Genomic DNA, 19,211 nt, shown 5'->3' on the forward strand with positions numbered 1-19,211 from the left:
TGTTTATAGCTAACGTCATTTTTTTGAATGTATCCCAGTCATATCTCTTGTTTCATTCACACATTGAGTGAAATCTCAATTACTCTCATCCTATCAGGTATCCTCAGGGCCTGTTGTCTAACTATATAATGGGGCTAGAAAGAGTAGACCTAGGAAGACATTGGGAGCCTGCTATGGAAGATTAAGAAACATAAAGACATATCATGAATTGAACTAATCCAGCCTTTGTGTAGTCCTCAGTGCTGCTCCTCAGCCGGCAGCTGAACCTTCACAGCACCCTCCGCCAAAGCCTTGTTCTGACTGTTCTTGCTAGCGATATAGGAATTAATATACTCAGGCACTTCAGCGACCTTACTATCACCGCTAGGAACCGGTGTTCCAAACATTTCCCAAACCGGAACAACACCAGTCCAGACAGTGCTGGTAACCTGCTCGTTACCTGTGTCCTTGCGCTCATCCGAAACACCACCATCACGGATCTTGCCGCTGCCATCCACGATCTTTACCTTCAGGATGACAGTCGACTGCATCTCAGCACGGTCCGGCGGCACACGCGAGTGATCCCAGCGGTCCTCGAGGACAGAGTTCGTGATCAGTTTCATAGCCCAAAGTTTTTCTTCCTCGTCTGTGACGAGGGTCGCATAACCGTGTAGGATGGCAGAGCGGTAGTTGTAGCTGTGCGAGTTGGGCGTGAGCGACAGGATCAGCCCGTCTATTTTGCTTGTTGCCACGCAGATGGGGAGTCCCTCTCCATCGCTGCAGCTGCGGGCTAGATTCATAATGCGTGAGCTGACGTAGCCGTGGAGGTAGCACTCTAGAGGCTCATTGATGCTTGCGGAGGGAAACTCGAAGGATCCCATTTGCCCTATCATTGGCAGGATCGCCGGGAATGGGTCTTCCGGCCCTGGGTTGAAGGATACATGGAGGACTTGTGAGTCATTGATGATTGAATGGATTGCACCCAGATCATAAGTGGCTAGAATATAATGTTAATCAACTTCGGTGTATCTCTTATTTCCATATTTATCTTGTACCTCGATGGTTGTACCGGTTGACGGTGTTGGAAATCTTCTTGGGGTAAGTCAAGGTTCGTCCCATAATGTATATGGTAGCCTGTGGAATATTTCTGGAAGTTAGACCAAGCAAGAAGTAAGCCACGAAGAACTGAGCATTTATATAGATGGATTATGAGTCAAGACACGTAAATGAGCTAGGGCATGCCTCCAAATGCTCCTTTTGGCAGGTACATCCGGTAAGATTTCCCCACATGATCTAGAAGGCATATTTGATGACATGTGTACATATCTATCGATTGAAGTAGCCATGAAATGACAGGGGGGGGGACAACAGAACCCGTCTCCGATGCGAAACGCACCCGAGGTGATTGGCCCACACCGCCGACTACACCGTCGACGGGTGAATCTGGCGATAACAACTCCAACAGTTTAACTCTTATCACTTACTTTTTAGGACCTTGAAGCATGGCGGCATGCAGGTCTCTTGTTCGCCAATGCGCTATCCGTCTGCGTCCAGCGAGGCCCTTGAGTCATTCATTGTGCCAATTGTCTAGATGCAACCCTCTCACTCGCAGTTACGCTACCTCCGTGGCCGCCGCGGAACTCAAATTCGGCCAGCCGTTGCATGAGACGCATCCCCATATCCTTAGCCCGGGCGAACGTGGGTCATCTATGTTTGTGATTTGTTGTTTATTTACCTGATCATCTTTTGTCCAGTTACGCCCGGAATCACCGCCCTTGAATATGCGCAACGTCGATCGAAACTCGCCAACAAGCTACCTAAAGGCGCAATTGCGGTGCTGGCTGCCTCGGAGGTAAAGTACCGTGCGCAAGGCATCTTTAATGAGTACCGCCAGGATTCAAATTTCTTTTACCTCACCGGTGAGTGTGCTTGGCAGACTGGTGATGCTACGGAGGACACACGCTAAACGTTTGCGCCCCGGATAGGATTCAACGAACCAAATTCACTGGCGATCATCGGGAACGACGGCTCTGGCGACAACCATATCTTCCATTTATATGTGCGGGAAAAGGATCCTAGGGCAGAACTCTGGGACGGGGCGCGCTCCGGCACTCGGGCTGCTCTCGATGTCTTTAATGCGGATGAGGTGCGAAATATTGGCGGAAGGATCCGACGCAACATCGAGCTGACACGGAGAACAGACAGGAAACATTGAACATATTGGAGATATTTTGCCGAGTATCGTCCAGGGAGCGACGGAGGTCTACTCGGATATCCCCTCATTTGATGGCTCAAGATCATCTTTGAATCGGTATCTGTATGGGCCGACAGTCGCCTCGGAAAAGCTGAAGAAGGTCATCGATAACCGCAGGGTCAAGCCCTTGAAGCACCTGCTCAATGAAATGAGGGTGTTCAAGAGTGAGAATGAGGTTGTACAAATGCGCCGACTGGGACAAGCGTCAGGGAGAGCTTTCACCGAAGCTATGCGACAGGACTTCACCCGGGAGAAAGATCTCTATTCTTTCCTGGAGTATCAGTTCAAGGTGAATGGCTGTGATACCAACGCATTTGTCCCGGTTGTCGCGGGTGGCCAGGTAAATTTCCCGACCTTTGTTCAGCCGAGTTCGATGCTAACAGATCTAGAACGCCTTGTCTATTCATTACACTCGAAATGATGATGTATTGAAGTTCGTATGCCTTTTCTAAACCATTGTGATACTCTGCTTACACTTGTTTGTAGGGATGGGGATTTGGTTCTCGTTGATGGCGGCGGTGTAAGTTCTTTTCTCTAGACTTGGCCTTTACAGTTCCAGGATACTGACCAACCTACAGGAATGGGGAACCTATATTTCCGACATCACTAGAACATGGCCTGTCAATGGCAAGTTCTCTGATCCCCAGCGGGATCTGTACAATGCCGTGCTCAACGTGCACCGGCGCTGCCTCGCTCTGTGCCGCGAGACCTCCAATCTTTCTTTAGACAAACTCCATGGCATCGCGGAGACTGGACTGAAAGACGAGCTTAAGTCGCTTGGCTTTGATCTTTCCGGCAATGTATGCATCCGAACTCCTTCCATGCGGAGTATGCTGACTCCGACTAGGCACTCAACGTTCTCTTCCCCCACCATCTCGGCCACTATGTCGGCTTGGATGTCCATGACTGCCCTGGATATTCCAGAGGCTATGACCTGAAAGCGGGTCAATGTATAACAATTGAACCGTACGTCCCCAGCCTCTTTCCTCGCAGATCTGAAACATGAAATAAACTAACACATGCTAGGGGTATCTACGTTCCTAACGATGAGCGATGGCCCGCGCACTTCCGTGGGATCGGAATTCGCATCGAGGATAGTGTTTGTGTCGGAGAAGAACACCCGATTGTTTTAACCCCTGAGGCTGTTAAGGAGGTATGTTCAAGACTGTAGTATCCATATTTAATCGTCACTAACTTTTACTAGGTTGAGGATATTGAGGCACTACGTAGTTAGATGTGATGTATATGGTAGCCGTCAGATCCCTCTAATTCCCATGTACAATAGCATAAGGATTCAAAAGATCATATTTGAGCCCCTGTACTTCATTTCATTTTGTTCCGTTCGAATTATAATATACATGTCTGAATTATCCTTGCCTCACTAGGTACTTGGTAGTGGCTGGTTTGTTTGTTTGGGGGCTGTTTGGAAGGCTGGTCGGGGGGAGGCTGGAGATGTATTGTTAGTAGTTTGTTAAGAAGAGAAGCATTGGACAAAAAAGCCGCAGAGAATGAGATCGAGAATGAAGTAGTAAAAGAAAGAAAAAAAACAATATTGTCGCGGTCAAAGAATGCAATGTTGATGTTCATGCTTCGCGCTCTGCCGTTGGTTGTCAGGCCTCCGCCCAAAACAAACTGAGCTCCACACCACACGACTTGCTTTGCTCTTCTTTCTTTCCTTTAGGTCTTCCACCTCGACTTTCTCTTCCCATTCCACCCTTGAGCACTTCGATCTCTTCTTCTCCCCTCTGGCTATTTGCTATTGTCTCTTAGGATACAATGTCAATTCTCTGATCTCCTCTAACCCTGAAAAGACGTGTTAGTACGCGTGCTCTTCACGGAGTACCCCTCTTTGATATTTGACTATTTGTTGCTCTACAACATCTACACGCGTTCTCGGCCCTGGGAACGTGCTTTCAAATGGCCACTGTCTTCGTACCTCCCTCGCCACGAAACTCCCTGACCATGGCTACTCGCCGTCCACTCGCCAACGTCCCGAATGCAACAAATTCTCCACGCAGGGCAGAGCTAGTGCTTAAACGAGCTCGCCCTACTCGAGTGGAGATCCCGTACGGACAGCCACCACCGAAGAGACAAGCGATGGAGAATATGGAATACGAACCTCGCTCTACCACCTGCCAGACCACGAACACGGACTCGAAACTCTTCGCGCGGCGATCGAACAACGGCAACCCCAGTGCATTTGAGAAGAAGCTTGTCGCAGCCAGAGAGAAGGAACGCCAACCGCTGGTCAAGCATGTTAGAGTTGAGAAGGCTCCGGCAGATACTATGGATTCCATTCGACAATGGCAGCGACACTATAGGAAGGCGTTCCCCCAGTTTGTGTTTTACTTCGATAGCATCCCCGAGGATGTGAGACGGCGGTTCTCTCGCCAGGTCATTGCTCTCGGAGCTGTAAGTCATTGCCCCACAGAAAGTTCAGTTGGTCTTGGTTGCACTTCGCGTTTCCTGTCTTCAGTGATTGAACATTTTCCGTTGGCATTTTCTCTAACTGACTATGATACAGCGTGAGGAGAAGTTTTTCTCGCGTCTAGTGACCCACGTTGTCACCTCGCGTGCTATCCCCCCAGAATCAACCACCCCAACAGAACCGGAGTCAACTACAGACGCCACTAACGGAGATAGCAACATCCAAACTGTCAACCCTTCTCTTCTGGAGAGAAACGGCGAGACTCACCTGCATGCATCATTGAAAACTGAGACGCGTCGCGACCAAGTCACTATGGACATCCTGCAAAGGGCTCGGCAGATGGGCATGAAAATCTGGGCGTTGGAAAAGCTCCAGCGTATGATCACTACCATCAATGATAGTGATATCGGTGCCCAATATGAACAAGCCGCTCGAAATAAGGCCGCTGGTGGCACCACCGCCAACGAACGGGGCGAAAATGACCTTTCGCGGGTTCTTCGCCAGGAACTTCTCAACGGACCGTCTGATCGCGATCCATTGACCTCAATGGAAATGATCATCTTCAAAGGACCATTCGTTTACATTCACGACATGAACGAGAAGACCAAACCAGTGATGGTTCGAGAATACTCCCGAGTCGCTAGACGCCAGGATGGATCTTGGCCACAGTTCCGAAGCGCTCCCCTCGGAAAGTGTCCTTTCATAGATGAGCCCCCGAGCAGGAAGGAGTATGACCGACACCGATTGCGTCAACTCCACAAAGAGAAAAAGGCTGCTTCTCTCAAGGCTGATGGAACTGCTAAGACAAAAGCCGCTGTGCCAGTCCAAGCCCCCGAATCTGTGGCCACAGAGATCGCGCATTCCCAGCCATTGGCGAAACAAGAGGAGCGCGTCTCACCTCCAATTCAAAACGAAATTCAAAAGCCATCAGTTGATGAAACCCACGAGCGAAAGAGCTCTGAAAGCTTCATCCCTCCTCACTTCCCTCGCACTGGGCCCTTTTATGCTGGTCATGAGCCAGCTGCCTCAGGTGTTCAGCCGTCTAACATGACATCCGCAATTCGCTCACAGATGATCTCATCTACTGCTGCAGCACCTGGTGCGAAAGCCGGGCTCAGCAAGGAGGTTCATGGGCTCAAGCGAAAGGTGCTTGAGAAGGGCACAGGTGGATTCGCAGTGGGGTCGATGGCTGCTCCCCAACGTCGTGGAGATGGGGTTGCGCCAGTTCCGACGAAGAACAACATCAATCCCCCCGGAAAGGTCAACATTCCCCACAATGAGGATGAAGCAAAGCAATCCGAGGTGGCTGGCTCAAAGCGACAAAGGGAGGACAAAGATGAACAAAAGAAACCCGAACGTCGCAGAGACCCCAAGCCTGGCTATTGCGAGAACTGCAGGGACAAGTTCGACGACTTTGAAGAGGTATGATCCAATTTGTCCCATTATTTAGATTCCTATGCATACTGACCCATCTCTTAGCACACTCTTACTCGGAAACATCGCCGATTTGCCACGAACTCAACGAACTGGGCTGAGCTCGATGCATTGCTTGCCGAAATTCAGCGCCCCCTCAAGAGCGACTATGAATATGATGAATAGATCTGCTGTTTCTCACAGCATTCCATGATTTTCTTTGAACCTCGCCCTCTTCGATGCAATATCTTTGCAATCTGGTGCGGGTTGAGCTTTTTATTTTCAAGTTATCTTTCTTCTGCCACGTTGCTATTTTTACTTCCGTCATGCCCGATTTGCACCCCAAAACTCTCGCATAACCATACCCTCGGCATCGACATATGCATGGTGGCGTTTTCATTTTTCTTTTCTTTTTCTGCATCAGCAGTACCAGTAACCAGTCCCTCTCTGAAGGTCTGGTCTGCTTGCCTTGACCTCGATGGAGGTCGTCCACTCCTTTACAGCATCTTCACTTCTTTCAATTGTATTGAATATCCGATTATAAACCAGCATCACATCACCTTCGATCTCGTGAACCGACCTCCATCAACCGCCGACAGCAATTTTGGATACTTGCATCCCCATGTTGGTCCAAGAAAAATTCATCGTCGACGCTGCTCGCCTTGAATGCAATCAGCTTGTCCTTTACGGCCTTCAATAGTGGCTGGTTGCGATATACCGAAGGTATAATGAACGATTTAGCATGAACTCAAGGGTTCCTCACCTTGCATTGCACTTCAGTCTAACACATCATTATCCCCTTTTTTGGTCCTACGGGGCCATCTTTTCTATCTTCATCAGATTTTCCTTGTGTCTTTTTACTGGTGGTGTCTGGTTTCCCGATGGCTGTGGTTTACCGAGCGCAGGCGGCCGAGTTGAGACTTTTCCTTTCTCGTGACATTACTTACCTGAATAAGCATTTATTTGACTCGATGATCTGTATGCAGTTTGTATCGTGCTAATTGAAATTGTTTATCAAATGAATTCTTGAAGGAAAAGAACCATCAGCCTATAGAAGTAAAAACAAGGCCCCCTCACTTAGCCCAATGCGGTAATCACCTCGGCGGGACGTAAATTGCAGGCGGTGACATTAGTGCCAGGCGGTGAGAATGACATAAAATACATCCTCGAGCTTCTCCAGTTGATGTCACAACATGAAAGCTTTATATTGAACATTCTTTGATAAAAAATCAATTGTCACACTCATAGATGTCCACTAGCACCAGGTCTGATCGAATGCACCGTTCCTGAGTCAAAGCACCTGGCAGCCCCGCAAACCATCTCGGCACTCGGCCCCGTAATCAGCGGCAGTAAATGGAGATCTTCAACTTCAGGAATTTTTGATGCTCCCATCTACGCCGCATAACCCAGCACGTTAGTCCGGACAGAAGGATATCTGAACAAAGCCATAGCTCCGGAGATATTCCGTGATATAAGATCTCACGACACCTTCGTCTTTGCCATTGCATCGGAAGAGCTTCATTCGCCGCTGAGGTCATCGCCATTCGCTTTGTTATTGCCACTTCTACAGCTCGGGTACCATACAACTGCTGCACATAGCATTGCATGCTCGGAAATATTGCCATATATACTCACTGGACGCAGATAGTCTGGTATTTTGATATCGTGCATCGTCAGGTGCATCGCGCCACTCCGTTTTTAAAAATCACACCACACAATGGCCGCGCCAGGTTCTGCGCTGCGGCGCACAGCGCTCACTTCCTCGTCGCTGCTAAGGGCAAGAGTGATCCCCGCTACCCGAATTCAGGCTACACACACCTTTCGCGCCGGCTGTTGTCCTGTCCTGTCCTCCCATTTCCCGACGCCACAATCCCTCTCCCAAACCCGGCATAGTTCCTACTCCACACCATCATCAGGGAATGGAAAGGCGCGGAAGAAGGTTACTATTCAGACGCTACAGAATCTGCACAAAAAGGGGGAGCCAATTACGATGCTCACGGCGCATGATTTTCCCAGTGCTCATGTGGCCGATGCGTCGGGGATGGATATGGTCTTGGTTGGGGATAGTTTAGGAATGGTAGCGCTTGGACTTGAAAACACGACGGAGGTCATTATGGAAGAGATGATTCTTCATTGTCGGAGCGTAGCGCGCGCAACGAAAGCCGCGTTTATTGTGAGTTGTCGGGACTCTTTGACTAGCGAGCGCCACCCGCCTAATAACCATACTCCAATTCTAGGTCGGAGATCTACCGATGGGGTCATATGAAGTGTGCGCAGAGCAAGCTATCGAGTCAGCTTTGCGTCTGATTAAGGAAGGCCGCGTACACGGCGTCAAGCTCGAAGGTGGCGAGGAACTTGCGCCCACAATCAAGCGCATAACACAAGCCGGCGTGCCTGTAGTAGGCCATGTCGGTCTTACGCCGCAGCGTCAGAATGCCCTCGGTGGCTTCCGTGTGCAGGGCAAGACCGCTGTCAGTGCGATGAGGCTGCTGCGCGATGCCCTAGCTATGCAAGAGGCTGGCGCGTTTATGCTTGTGCTTGAGGCAATCCCGTCTGAGGTTGCGTCGATCATCACGCAGAAGCTGCAGATTCCGACTATCGGTATTGGCGCTGGGAATGGCTGTTCCGGGCAGGTTCTGGTGCAGGTTGACATGACTGGGAATTTCCAGCCTGGTCGGTTCGTGCCGAAGTTTGTTAAGCAGTACGCGGATGTTTGGGATGAGGCTGCCCGTGGAATCTCGCTGTATAGGGATGAGGTTAAGAGCCGGGCGTTCCCTTCGAAGGAATACACGTATCCCATTGCGAAGGATGAGCTCGATGAGTTCCAGAAAACGGTGGACGAGGTCTTCCGGGAATCATGATGCGTCTGGTTGCCATCTTTTTTTCACGGCCATTTCTTGCATGTTCTGTATTAAACATCATCATCATCATCATCATCATCATCATCATCATCATCATCATCATCATCATCATCATCATCATCATTTGTACATATCATCATTCAGCAGTTCGCGCTGATTGTTCATAGTCTTCTCAGCCGAATGCTGGCGTCATTGAATAAGCGACAATCAATTGATCGTCCGTCTTGAAACACTATCACAAAGTCAGCATTCAATTTGTCGAATTGCAAGTAGAACGGGACACCCACCCTCCATAGTCCGCCCATGCCTTCATCCAACCCGGGCGCAAAAACACTATTCACATAACAAAAGACAGAATCGGTCTCTTTGCAGTCCAACTTCTTGCGCAGAAACTTGACGACCGTTTCGAATTTCTGCGAGGCGCTAACCTTGAACACCCGGTTTTTTAGAATCGGCGCTGACGGGAGAGGCTGAAAGCGAACAGTAACTTGATTGTCATTAGCTTTATTCTACCATTTGTTGACCTCGCGGTAGTCCGGTCCAAAAGCTCAAGGAGGGATGTTACCTTTCCCCGAATCGATACTCTCCACGTCGGCGAGTGCCTGGTGCGCATCCCGGGGTAAATTGGTCAGCATTACCGATGCAGACATATTCATCGGTAGATCGGCGCCATGGTCGTCATCTGGAATCGGGGCGTTGCCTGTGCTGTTGGGTGGTGTGCCTGAGCTCTGGGCTTGGCGCGGGCTTGGACGATGGCTGAGTGCGCTTTGTGTGTTCGGAGCTGGAGAGCTCTGTGGAGAGCTTGCTGGAAAGGATGGATTCATGATGTGTGATGTAGAAAAACAAGTGGATGGGATGGAGTGAAGTTGGGGTTGAGGGGGAATCCTTAACGCGCTTAAAGTGTAGCCCGTGGAACGTGGGGCTTAAATGTAAACAATAACGATTTACTATTTAGAAGAGTACACCTTATATATATATCTGACATGAAGTAATTTACAGGTATACCTACATAATATACATCTATCAGGATTAAAAAAAGTGTTTGTGGATTCGATCCTAGGACTATGTGCAACTTCTTAGTGCACCTGAACACATGATCGATGTTATAGATGTCCAATGAGCTCTCCGAGATTGACCAGAGGCTCAGATACCCATAGACCTTATATCAGCACCATAATGGGCCAATCAGCGCATGTCGGGGTGTTTTCTCTTAGGTCTTGGAACCTTGAAGTGACATGATTCATGGTTATGTCATATACTACAACAGCCCTGGAGTTTAGAGCTTCTATGGACTTTTTTCATTTTAGGGAGGATTTGTTCTATAGCTTCCACGGAAAACAATAGTGGACAATCTCATTCACAGAAACAGACAATTGAAAAACATATGCCTCGTCATACTCGTCCACATCGCTTCGTGCATGTCCAAATACCACCACGCTCCCCGCCATCCCATACTCACCATGTGATCAGGGATTGTGACAGAGAGGTCAGGGACTACGCGAGCCCTCCAATTATTGGTGGGCTAACTCATATCTTACCTGGGTTGGGAGAGTCGATAGGTGAATGTGAGGGTCCTTCTCACCCAGAGACGCCTACGAATTCCGATATGTCGGATCAGATGCAAAGAATTACAGCCAACAGGAAGGCACAGGAAGCATCGCACCCATCATTCGCAGAGGACTATGGGAAATTCGACAGAATCCTCCATTACGATGACACCAATACTGTCGAATTGTTCAAAAAGAAAGTCTTACTTTCTGATCCACCATCGCCAGCAAAACCCCCGCAAATCCATATCCTGGGGGTATTGAGACGACATTCCGCCAATACAATTAAGGAACTCTATGCAATTAAAGTGTTTCACCACACCCATAACCCCCTCTCTCAGGACAATCTTCCAAGTCGAACTATCAACCTATCCCACCCCAACATTATCCCAATCATCGACATTCTCTATAATAAGCAACGGAATCTCTGTCTTATCATGCCGTACTATGCTGGTGGCGACCTGCTCTCTTTTCTTTGGCGATCATGGAAACCAAATCAGGAACCGTCCACCGAGGAGTTGGACTGTTTAGCTATTCAAATCCTACGGGGGGTGGCTTTCTTACACGAGAACAACATTGCCCACGGAGACTTAAGACCAGAACACATACTCCTGACGGCCCGAGGCTCAGCAAAAGTGGGAGGCTTTGGTCAAGATGAAGATGCAATTCGAGAACTAGCCACACTAGCAGATAGTGGTAATCTCACATCCTCTTCGGAACCAAACCCTGATACACCTCCGGGTTCCGAATCTAAGCCGATTCTGTGCATTCGGAGAACGGTCTCAGATGCCAGTGTTCCTTATCTTCCCCCCGAAAGGTTTCCCGGTCAGGGCTCTCGCCCTGAAACCTATGCACAACAAGATTGCTGTGGTTTTAGAGCGGGAGATATGTGGGCATGCGGCATAATCTGCGTACTACTTCGATCGGGAGAACTCCCCTGGCCCAGCGCCCAGAGAGTTAATCCTGATAATGAATCTTATGCTGTTTACCTCCACTGTCGTCTGAAGAAAGATGGCTATGCTCTCATACAGCCTCTTCAAGAGGTAAGTTATATATGTCTCCTTTTAGTGAGGCCGAGCATGAGAACAATATCTAATATATCGGAACTCAAGCATTACCGAAATTTGGTTTACGCAATGTTACATCCCGATATTGAGGCGAGGATTACTGCAGAAGAGGCATTGAGATCTGAGTGGGCCCTTGAGGTGCCAGCCTGTGAGATCGGGGAGAAAGGGCTGTGATTAAAGTACTATTTCTATGACTGTTCCATGCATGTGACGTGAAATATAAAGGTTTCGTGTAGATTCAGTCTATACCCTCACATAGTGTCAGAACTTAGTTTCATGTAGCAAGAGGCGACAAATCCTGAGTATCAAAACGGAAGGGGGGAATCAAGTAGCAGACGAAATTCGATACGTAGATGCCGCACCACGTACTTTTTAAAATGGCAAGTGTATACCGCGTCGATCTGATATCTTCAGATAGACATGTGATTATCTAGTCATGATTGCTGAGGGGATACATAAGGATTCTATTTCCACCTTCGATTCAACTCTATCCTAGACTTCTTTATCACGCACATCATGGCTCCTGTCTATCACGGGCAGTGGTCTTACAACATAGACACTCTCTACGCCACTTCCTCCTGCGGTCATGTTCACTCACGCGCGACATATTCCGAGCTAGAGGACATTTTCAGTACACCATTGGGAGCCAGAAGGAACAGACCCGACAACCCAGCCCACTGGTACGAAGCCCAACTTCTCCATTTTGGACTACCTCCAACAAAATACAAAGCTACAGCCAAGATGAGGTTGATGGATGCCTTCCAGGACGGGAAATTATATGTCCCGGAGGAAATACTACGAATTGAAGAAACCTTGAGCAGAAATTGGATCAAACAAGACCTGGAGGCGCGTATCCTGGGCCCTTCCATGAGACCTTCGCTCGATCCTGGTATCACGATAGCTCCGGTGACTGATGTGACTCGATTTGGCGCCCAGAGACCTTCGGGTGGTGAGCAGCGAAATCTATTCAGTGCAGCCTTGGCTGGAGGAGCCGGCATACAAGGCAACATGCGGTCTCAACGAAATGATACCCAACCACCCCACGCCCAGACAAAGAAAAGAAAAGACAACGGAGAACTATCAACCCGCCCTATGAAGACTGCCAGATGTCGTGATGAAACCGGTGAACCTGATTTGCAGGTCCAGGTTCACATCAATCCGAACGGTGAGAGCTTTCAGCACATATCGACAGTTATTCCAGAATCACTGGGAACCGGACGCGGACGCCCGGCTCCGGACGGAGAATTGCAGCAAGTTGGATATCAAACTATCCCTCTATCGTACCAGGCTACCTACGGAACAGTGAGCATTTCATTTCGTGTACAAAAAGACGTAGTATGTCCATCTCTGACTATCATGAACAGGTTACACAACTGCCCCCTCCTGGACGAATGGATGTTGACGGTGCGAGTGACTGTGGGTACGGCTACAAGTCAGCGATGGGCTCGAGTCAACCTGGATGGAATTTCAGGAATAGAGAGCCAGTGGCCAAGGTATGAGTGGACTTCAGGAGTTGGGATTGGTTGAAACATTAAATGAATTGGGGGTATGACAATGTACGTAGGAAAGTGTTGCTCGGAGGAGATGAGGATAGTGAAATGATTGGAGCCCAACTTGATTCAAGAATATGTATGGCTACTAAACAGAAAATGGAATATGAACCCAGTGTATCAAACTTGATGTCTCCAGTCTATGTTCATGAACTATGTCTATGTACCCTCAATACTCTACAACTTTCAAAAAATCACGTCTCTGGACATCACTAACGGCAAATTGAAAAGGCGCATCAACAAGCCCAATTGACTTTTGCCATTGTGGATCCAGATACCATGGCTTGATGAGCAAGACATCAAAGACGGTGGCCTGTTGAATCTGATGTAGCGGTATAAGCCAATCGTCCAGACGGTTCGTGACATGAGGATACAAATGGATGGTCAAGTTCTTCAGGTTAGGTAACATCGTAGCAAGAACCTGGCAGCATCTATTCCAACTTAGGCCACCGGGATCCGGAAAACTGAGCTGTAAAGTGCGGATCATGCTCGCTCGCTGTGGTAGAAGTGTATGCGTGAACTCGATGATTGTATTTGTATGGTTAAAGAGGAATGTATTCTTTTGAAAGATGACATCAATAGCCTCGGAGTATCTGGCACGCTGTTAGTTGGTTATATTTGAGCATTTATGGAAGTACTCACACTCTTCGACAAGATTGTAAAAGTGGCACAAAATCAACTCTTCTCGTGTCAAATCTCCACTCGGAGTTCTCGTGGTAGTATGACCCGTAGTCCATGGGTGTAATGCAGTTCCCCACAGGGCGACGAGCAAGCGGTCCCCAGCAATGATGACTGCATGGACAAAAATTGCGAGACTCACTGCATAAAATGCCCACAATTCGTTTGTCGGATCGTTTCCATTTGCCCTGGCTTGGTCGAAGAATATGCAGCATTCGACTACAGAGATAGTGTTCCCAGATGAGAAGGCGGACTTCGGTGGGCAAAGATTTAAATAGAGGAGACTGGGCTTGGTCGAAGGTAGATTGTCGGCTGCGTTGTCTTGAAAGTGATAACCGCCAACCGCGACTAATTGACGGTGTTTGGGGTTTGAGATCTTTATTCTGCGGGAATGGTGGAGTGAGTCGCCTGGGGCGGGGCTTTGAAGATGAGTTGACATCTCTTAAGTTGTCATCTTGAAGTTGGTTCTTTTTTGCCAACCGAAGCTTACTCCCATCGGACTCATCGCCGAGGCTTAGAGGTGCCATATCTGAACTGATAGAGAGTGAAAGTAAACGTCGGTGGCGTTGGATGATATATTGCCTAAACTCGCCAATGTTACACGCCAGAACGCGTTTGGCAAGGTAAGCTTGCACGGTCCCCAAAACTAAGTGTTGGGCTCGCGGTTTGGGGGCCGAAGTCAAGCAATTCACACAAAGCAGACAAGTAAAGTAAAGACATAAAACAAACTAACCTGTGTCGCCCGTTGGGCAAAACATATAGTGCGGGCCGTTTAGTTCGATCTATAAACCTGTTGTATAAGATCCAAGTCGAGAAAATAAAAATGATAACCTTGAACAGAGCTCCAAGAGAGCAAAGCCGCAAACACAGTCGCAATATGAGAAATTTCCGTATTCTCGCCATCTATATGCTGAGCCCAACGTATATTTTCGCCTTTGCTCAATTTGGCTAGGTCGATTTCCTTTCTAGATGGCCCGACAGAATGATGTGATTCTCTAGCTAAACATTAGTCAGATCGTATAGCAGGATGTGAGCATTCTACGCGTCATTATTATGCTATAGATTACCGTGTCCGTAAAACTGGGCCATTAGGCGATAGAAGCTTGTGTCTGAATTACAGGTGTATGCTTAGCATCTATATCCGCCAAGTTCAACGCCCTCTCTGATAAAATAGACGATAGCTGCACTAGGTCATGTTTTGCCCCCATCGCTTCTATACTTGCTCCAGTAGCAGGTTTCCTACAAATGTATTGGGGATTTCAAGGTTCACTTGTGGTGATCCATTTTGTATTGGATTGATAGATCTGCCTAGGAGAATATATTTGAACTATAAAATACCAGAGATCAACAGAAGATAGCCTCCGCTAAATTGTTATGTTCTTGTCTTTTAAAGAAAGGAAAGAAGAAATACTATAGCAAGTCAACACATGCTCCAATGGTAGTTTGAACAAAGAATTGCTCTGGCGCCTTATACATCAGGCGTTAATTGGGGTAGTTATAAAATTCCCCGCATCTCCATTTCAGCCCCTTCGATAAGCCTCTCTCTCCCATTGTCAAAATCCTTACTGTGGCTCAGAGACCATGGCCTCCTCCAAGAGCATTCTGCCAGCTGGTGACCTTCAATCATTCACTGAATATTTAAAGGGCTGCAAACGCATCGTTGCTCTTCTTGGAGCTGGGATCTCAGCATCATCCGGCCTACCCACCTTTCGTGGGGCAGGTGGACTCTGGCGTGCCCACGATGCAACCTCCCTCGCGACTCCAGAAGCTTTCGAAGAGTCTCCCGGTCTCGTCTGGCAGTTCTACAGTTACCGGCGACACATGGCCTTGCAGGCTGACCCCAACAAAGCACACTACGCCTTGGCGGAGCTATCACGAAGGAATGAAGACTTCATCACATTGAGCCAAAATGTTGACGGTATGAATATCCGATAAGCTGTTGTTTTCCCGGCTAATAAATGCTTTTTTTTTTAGGTCTATCCCAGCGAGCGAGCCATCCTTCGAAGCAGCTGCATCTTCTTCATGGCACTCTGTTCAATGTGAAATGCACAAATTTCTACTGCACCTATAACGAAGACAACTACACCGACCCCATCGTTCCCGCCCTCGAGATCCCCAAAAAGAGTTCAAGCCTTAACCCTTCTGCGACTGATAAGACTGGCGAGGAAGCATCGAAAGCGATCGCAGAAGCGCTGGAAGGCACAACCAACGAGGTCGACATATCCGATCCCAGCAATCCTATCGCCACAGTGCCCACAGAGGATCTACCTCAATGCCCGAGTTGCAAAGATGGCCTGCTCCGACCGGGAGTCGTATGGTTCGGAGAACCCCTACCGGAGAAAACACTCAAAGCTGTGGATCAGTGGATCGCAGCGGGTCCAATTGACCTGTGCTTGGTCATTGGCACCAGCGCGCGGGTCTGGCCAGCGGCGGGGTATGTCCACGAGGCTCGTTCGCAGGGCGCCCGAGTTGCAGTGTGTAATATGGACCCCAAGGATACACCTGGTGAACTTCATGACGGTGACTGGTTCTTCCAGGGAGATGCGGGTGTTGTTGTTCCTGAGATACTCAAGGGTGTTATTGGTGAAATCTGATTTTTGCAACTGATTAACATGATACGGAGCTTAGGATGCAATAGAAGTTACTGAATTTAGAGAGTGCTATTAATAGGTTAATAGAGACACCAAAATGCCGGTGAAGATGCCGATCCTCGGGTTAAAGTTGTGCGATACGGAAACAATTTAATAGCCCCATAAATAGCGGAAGCTGATCTGTGTTACTATGCGGGGTATATAGAGCTAGCCCTGACCTCCCAAGCGGTTGACATTTAAACTTGACGCCCCCCTAATTCCAACATTGCAAGACATAATGAAGTCGAATACAGTACCCCAAAAACGAAAGAAGGTAGAGAGTGATGAAGACGAAATTGTCAAAGATGGCGGCCTCACATCTGCTTCTGAGAATTTCTTCGAGGCGCTGTGTATGTGATCAAAGCTCCACGAAGTCCATTACAAAGGTTAACCGTTCTCCTAGCTGAGGCTGGGATCACTCACTGCTTCGTCAACCTGTGAGTCCCTGTAATAAGCACCAATTTGATGTGTTTTGACTGGTCCAATAGGGGGAGCGACCATCCCGCGATGTTGGAAGCCATGGTTAAGGCTAAGCAAGGTGAGCACCGGAGATATCATCCGATAACAGCAGGGCTGAATTGCGGTAGAAAACAAAACCAATTTCCCAAATATCATTACCTGTCCTTCTGAGCTCGTTGCGCTATCAGCTGCACTAGGATATGCTCAAGCTACAGGGGTTCCGGTAGGTGACCATGTCCATCATTTCAATTGACTTTCGCTAACCTCTCGCAAGCAATGTGTAATTGTCCATGTTGATTGTGGCACTCTCGCTATGGGACAGTCCATACACAACGCCTCCGTTAGCAGAGTTCCTGTCCTGTGCTTTGCTGGCTTGAGTCCTTTTACCCAGAATGGCGAAATGCTGGGCTCGAGAACGGAGTTAGCAAGCCTAATAGAGTACGATTACATTAACTTTACTGACGCTACTACAGATTCATCCATTGGCTGCAAGACGTACCTGATCAAGCAGCGATTGTCCGACAATACTGCAGATACACTGGTGAAATAAAGACCGGACGCAATATCAAGCAAATGGTCTCACGAGCTTTGCAGTTTGCTACATCCGACCCTAAGGGCCCGGCATATCTAATGGCTGCAAGAGAAGTACTTGAGGAAGTAAGTATTCGCAGTCATCGAAATAAACTAAAATATCTACTAACGAAATCTTGTATGCAGCGTGTGGGAAAAGAGTGCGTAGACGGAGAGATTCTCAGTTCAATCGCTCCAAGTGCATTGCCCGAGCAAGGTACGGTGGTACTCTTCCATGCTATAACTTCACTTCGCTAACAACAATAGATGTGGAATTAATTGCCAAGTCGCTCATGAGCGCAAAGCGACCGCTTGTCATCACAGGCTATCTTGGTCGGAATCTCAAAGCACCAGCTCTCTTAGCTGAGCTTTGTGACAGACTTCCAATCACTGTCGTGGAGATGGTCGGCTCGGACGTTTCTCTGCGAAGTGACCACGAAGCATATCGTGGCGTTACCGTCACTACTCATCTGGAGGTTCTTGAAGCCGATGTTATTCTTATTCTCGATTGTGATGTCCCTTGGATTCCTACTGCTGGGAAGCCTCGGAGTGGTAAGAGTACCCATAAAGCAATGTTTTAATGCTGTTCTGACAGGCGATGTAGGCACGAAGGTATTCCATCTAGATGTCGATCCGCTGAAGCAACAGATGCCACGTAAGTTCACAGACCGACCACAGGGCTGGCCTTTTCCGGCTTTTTTTTTTCTAATGGTTATCTATCAGTCTTTTCAATTAATGCCACTCGCAAGCTCAAGGTTGGCTGTGGGATTGCGCTTGAGCAAATCAATACTTTTTTGGATAGACAGGACATCGATCGGGCGACGTATACCCTGGAATTTGAGGAGCGGTCAAAGAACTACAAGGCATGGAGGGAAACTTTAGGAGCACTTGAATCACCCTCGGCAGATGGTGTAGTCAGTGTGCCATACCTGGCATCAAGACTGCGAGATTCTCTCCCTGAAGACACTACCTATGTTCTGGAGGCTGTAACGAATGCAGGACATCTCATCCACCATCTGAACCTCACCAAGGTATGTGGTGATTTCCAGCTACTGACTCAATACTAATTCAATTTCAGCCCGGAAGTTTAATTGCGAGCGGCGCAGGTGGTCTGGGATGGGGAGGTGGTGCAGCACTAGGCGTCAAGCTAGGCAAGCCCGGCTCATTCATATGCGCAATGTAAGTGTTCACAAGCGGCAAAAGACTTCCACAATATCTAATAGAAGCGCAGCGTCGGTGATGGAGTTTATCTGTTCTCGCAGATGGAAAGTGTGTATTGGATCGCCAGACGCTACGATATTCCCTTCCTCCTAATTGTGCTCAATAACGGTGGATGGAACGCACCAAAGGTGTCTGCGCTACTGGTCCACAAGGACGGGTTATCGTCGAAGTCAAACAGACGAGGTCAGCCGGATTTGAACTAGAATTTTGGGGCACAGTCGTTAATTTACTGCAGATCTCAATATCTCGTTTGACCCGTCCCCCGATTATCCCGGAATCGCCGCTGCAGCCGGTAAGGCGTGGGGTGCGACAGTCACTACGCAAAGTGAGCTTGACCCTGCTATCAAAGAGGCGACGGATGTTGTTCAGGGTGGGAGATGTGCTGTGATTGAGGTTTCGTGAGTAGGGATCGTAGCTCTCAAGCGACTATCAGCTGACTTTTATCTATAGTGTTCCATCTATGTGGAAGGAGAACTAGAAGAAAGTTCTAGAGGGGGCAAATGGGATTTATTGTACTTGATGTAGAAGGTATTGCCACAGGCGGAGTAAGTGAG

General features: G+C 48.4%; 10 protein-coding genes across 10 annotated transcripts; 7 read left to right on the forward strand and 3 right to left on the reverse strand.

Annotated features, from left to right (window-relative positions):
• Positions 1-236: 236 nt before the first annotated feature.
• On the reverse strand, positions 237-1,098 carry N7447_001884 (pyridoxamine 5'-phosphate oxidase family protein; the record flags this gene model as incomplete). The annotated part of the gene is made up of 2 exons (XM_057226160.1): positions 237-976; positions 1,035-1,098. The coding sequence occupies 2 exons, from the start codon at positions 1,096-1,098 to the stop codon at positions 237-239; spliced, it is 804 nt and encodes a 267-aa protein (XP_057090176.1).
• Positions 1,099-1,481: 383 nt separating this feature from the next.
• On the forward strand, positions 1,482-3,467 carry N7447_001885 (aminopeptidase P family protein; the record flags this gene model as incomplete). Its single annotated transcript, XM_057226161.1, has 10 exons — positions 1,482-1,677; positions 1,734-1,898; positions 1,965-2,125; positions 2,181-2,573; positions 2,623-2,666; positions 2,720-2,753; positions 2,812-3,033; positions 3,081-3,199; positions 3,260-3,386; positions 3,438-3,467. The coding sequence occupies 10 exons, from the start codon at positions 1,482-1,484 to the stop codon at positions 3,465-3,467; spliced, it is 1,491 nt and encodes a 496-aa protein (XP_057090177.1).
• Positions 3,468-4,150: 683 nt separating this feature from the next.
• On the forward strand, positions 4,151-6,260 carry N7447_001886 (protein serine/threonine kinase activating protein nimO; the record flags this gene model as incomplete). The annotated part of the gene is made up of 3 exons (XM_057226162.1): positions 4,151-4,645; positions 4,758-6,083; positions 6,141-6,260. 3 exons carry the CDS (start codon positions 4,151-4,153, stop codon positions 6,258-6,260), a joined length of 1,941 nt encoding a protein of 646 aa, XP_057090178.1.
• Positions 6,261-7,791: 1,531 nt separating this feature from the next.
• N7447_001887 (3-methyl-2-oxobutanoate hydroxymethyltransferase ECM31) lies at positions 7,792-8,935 on the forward strand (the record flags this gene model as incomplete). Its single annotated transcript, XM_057226163.1, has 2 exons — positions 7,792-8,247; positions 8,312-8,935. 2 exons carry the CDS (start codon positions 7,792-7,794, stop codon positions 8,933-8,935), a joined length of 1,080 nt encoding a protein of 359 aa, XP_057090179.1.
• A 172-nt stretch (positions 8,936-9,107) lies between these two features.
• Positions 9,108-9,759, reverse strand: N7447_001888 (ubiquitin-like protein ATG12; the record flags this gene model as incomplete). The annotated part of the gene is made up of 3 exons (XM_057226164.1): positions 9,108-9,167; positions 9,223-9,422; positions 9,501-9,759. 3 exons carry the CDS (start codon positions 9,757-9,759, stop codon positions 9,108-9,110), a joined length of 519 nt encoding a protein of 172 aa, XP_057090180.1.
• A 782-nt stretch (positions 9,760-10,541) lies between these two features.
• N7447_001889 (kinase-like domain-containing protein) lies at positions 10,542-11,723 on the forward strand (the record flags this gene model as incomplete). The annotated part of the gene is made up of 2 exons (XM_057226165.1): positions 10,542-11,525; positions 11,595-11,723. The coding sequence occupies 2 exons, from the start codon at positions 10,542-10,544 to the stop codon at positions 11,721-11,723; spliced, it is 1,113 nt and encodes a 370-aa protein (XP_057090181.1).
• A 342-nt stretch (positions 11,724-12,065) lies between these two features.
• On the forward strand, positions 12,066-13,048 carry N7447_001890 (uncharacterized protein; the record flags this gene model as incomplete). The annotated part of the gene is made up of 2 exons (XM_057226166.1): positions 12,066-12,851; positions 12,914-13,048. 2 exons carry the CDS (start codon positions 12,066-12,068, stop codon positions 13,046-13,048), a joined length of 921 nt encoding a protein of 306 aa, XP_057090182.1.
• Positions 13,049-13,268: 220 nt separating this feature from the next.
• Positions 13,269-14,304, reverse strand: N7447_001891 (uncharacterized protein; the record flags this gene model as incomplete). The annotated part of the gene is made up of 2 exons (XM_057226167.1): positions 13,269-13,692; positions 13,742-14,304. The coding sequence occupies 2 exons, from the start codon at positions 14,302-14,304 to the stop codon at positions 13,269-13,271; spliced, it is 987 nt and encodes a 328-aa protein (XP_057090183.1).
• Positions 14,305-15,358: 1,054 nt separating this feature from the next.
• On the forward strand, positions 15,359-16,371 carry N7447_001892 (SIR2 family NAD-dependent protein deacylase; the record flags this gene model as incomplete). Its single annotated transcript, XM_057226168.1, has 2 exons — positions 15,359-15,695; positions 15,752-16,371. The coding sequence occupies 2 exons, from the start codon at positions 15,359-15,361 to the stop codon at positions 16,369-16,371; spliced, it is 957 nt and encodes a 318-aa protein (XP_057090184.1).
• Positions 16,372-16,645: 274 nt separating this feature from the next.
• On the forward strand, positions 16,646-19,135 carry N7447_001893 (uncharacterized protein; the record flags this gene model as incomplete). Its single annotated transcript, XM_057226169.1, has 14 exons — positions 16,646-16,757; positions 16,811-16,844; positions 16,896-16,945; positions 16,995-17,089; positions 17,141-17,286; positions 17,340-17,523; positions 17,584-17,653; positions 17,704-17,988; positions 18,041-18,091; positions 18,160-18,467; positions 18,515-18,615; positions 18,668-18,840; positions 18,893-19,055; positions 19,108-19,135. 14 exons carry the CDS (start codon positions 16,646-16,648, stop codon positions 19,133-19,135), a joined length of 1,800 nt encoding a protein of 599 aa, XP_057090185.1.
• Between the last annotated feature and the right edge of the window lie 76 nt (positions 19,136-19,211).

Source organism: Penicillium robsamsonii (assembly GCF_028829455.1).
Source record: "Penicillium robsamsonii strain IBT 29466 chromosome Unknown utg000001l_segment0_segment0, whole genome shotgun sequence".
Taxonomy (NCBI): domain Eukaryota; kingdom Fungi; phylum Ascomycota; class Eurotiomycetes; order Eurotiales; family Aspergillaceae; genus Penicillium; species Penicillium robsamsonii.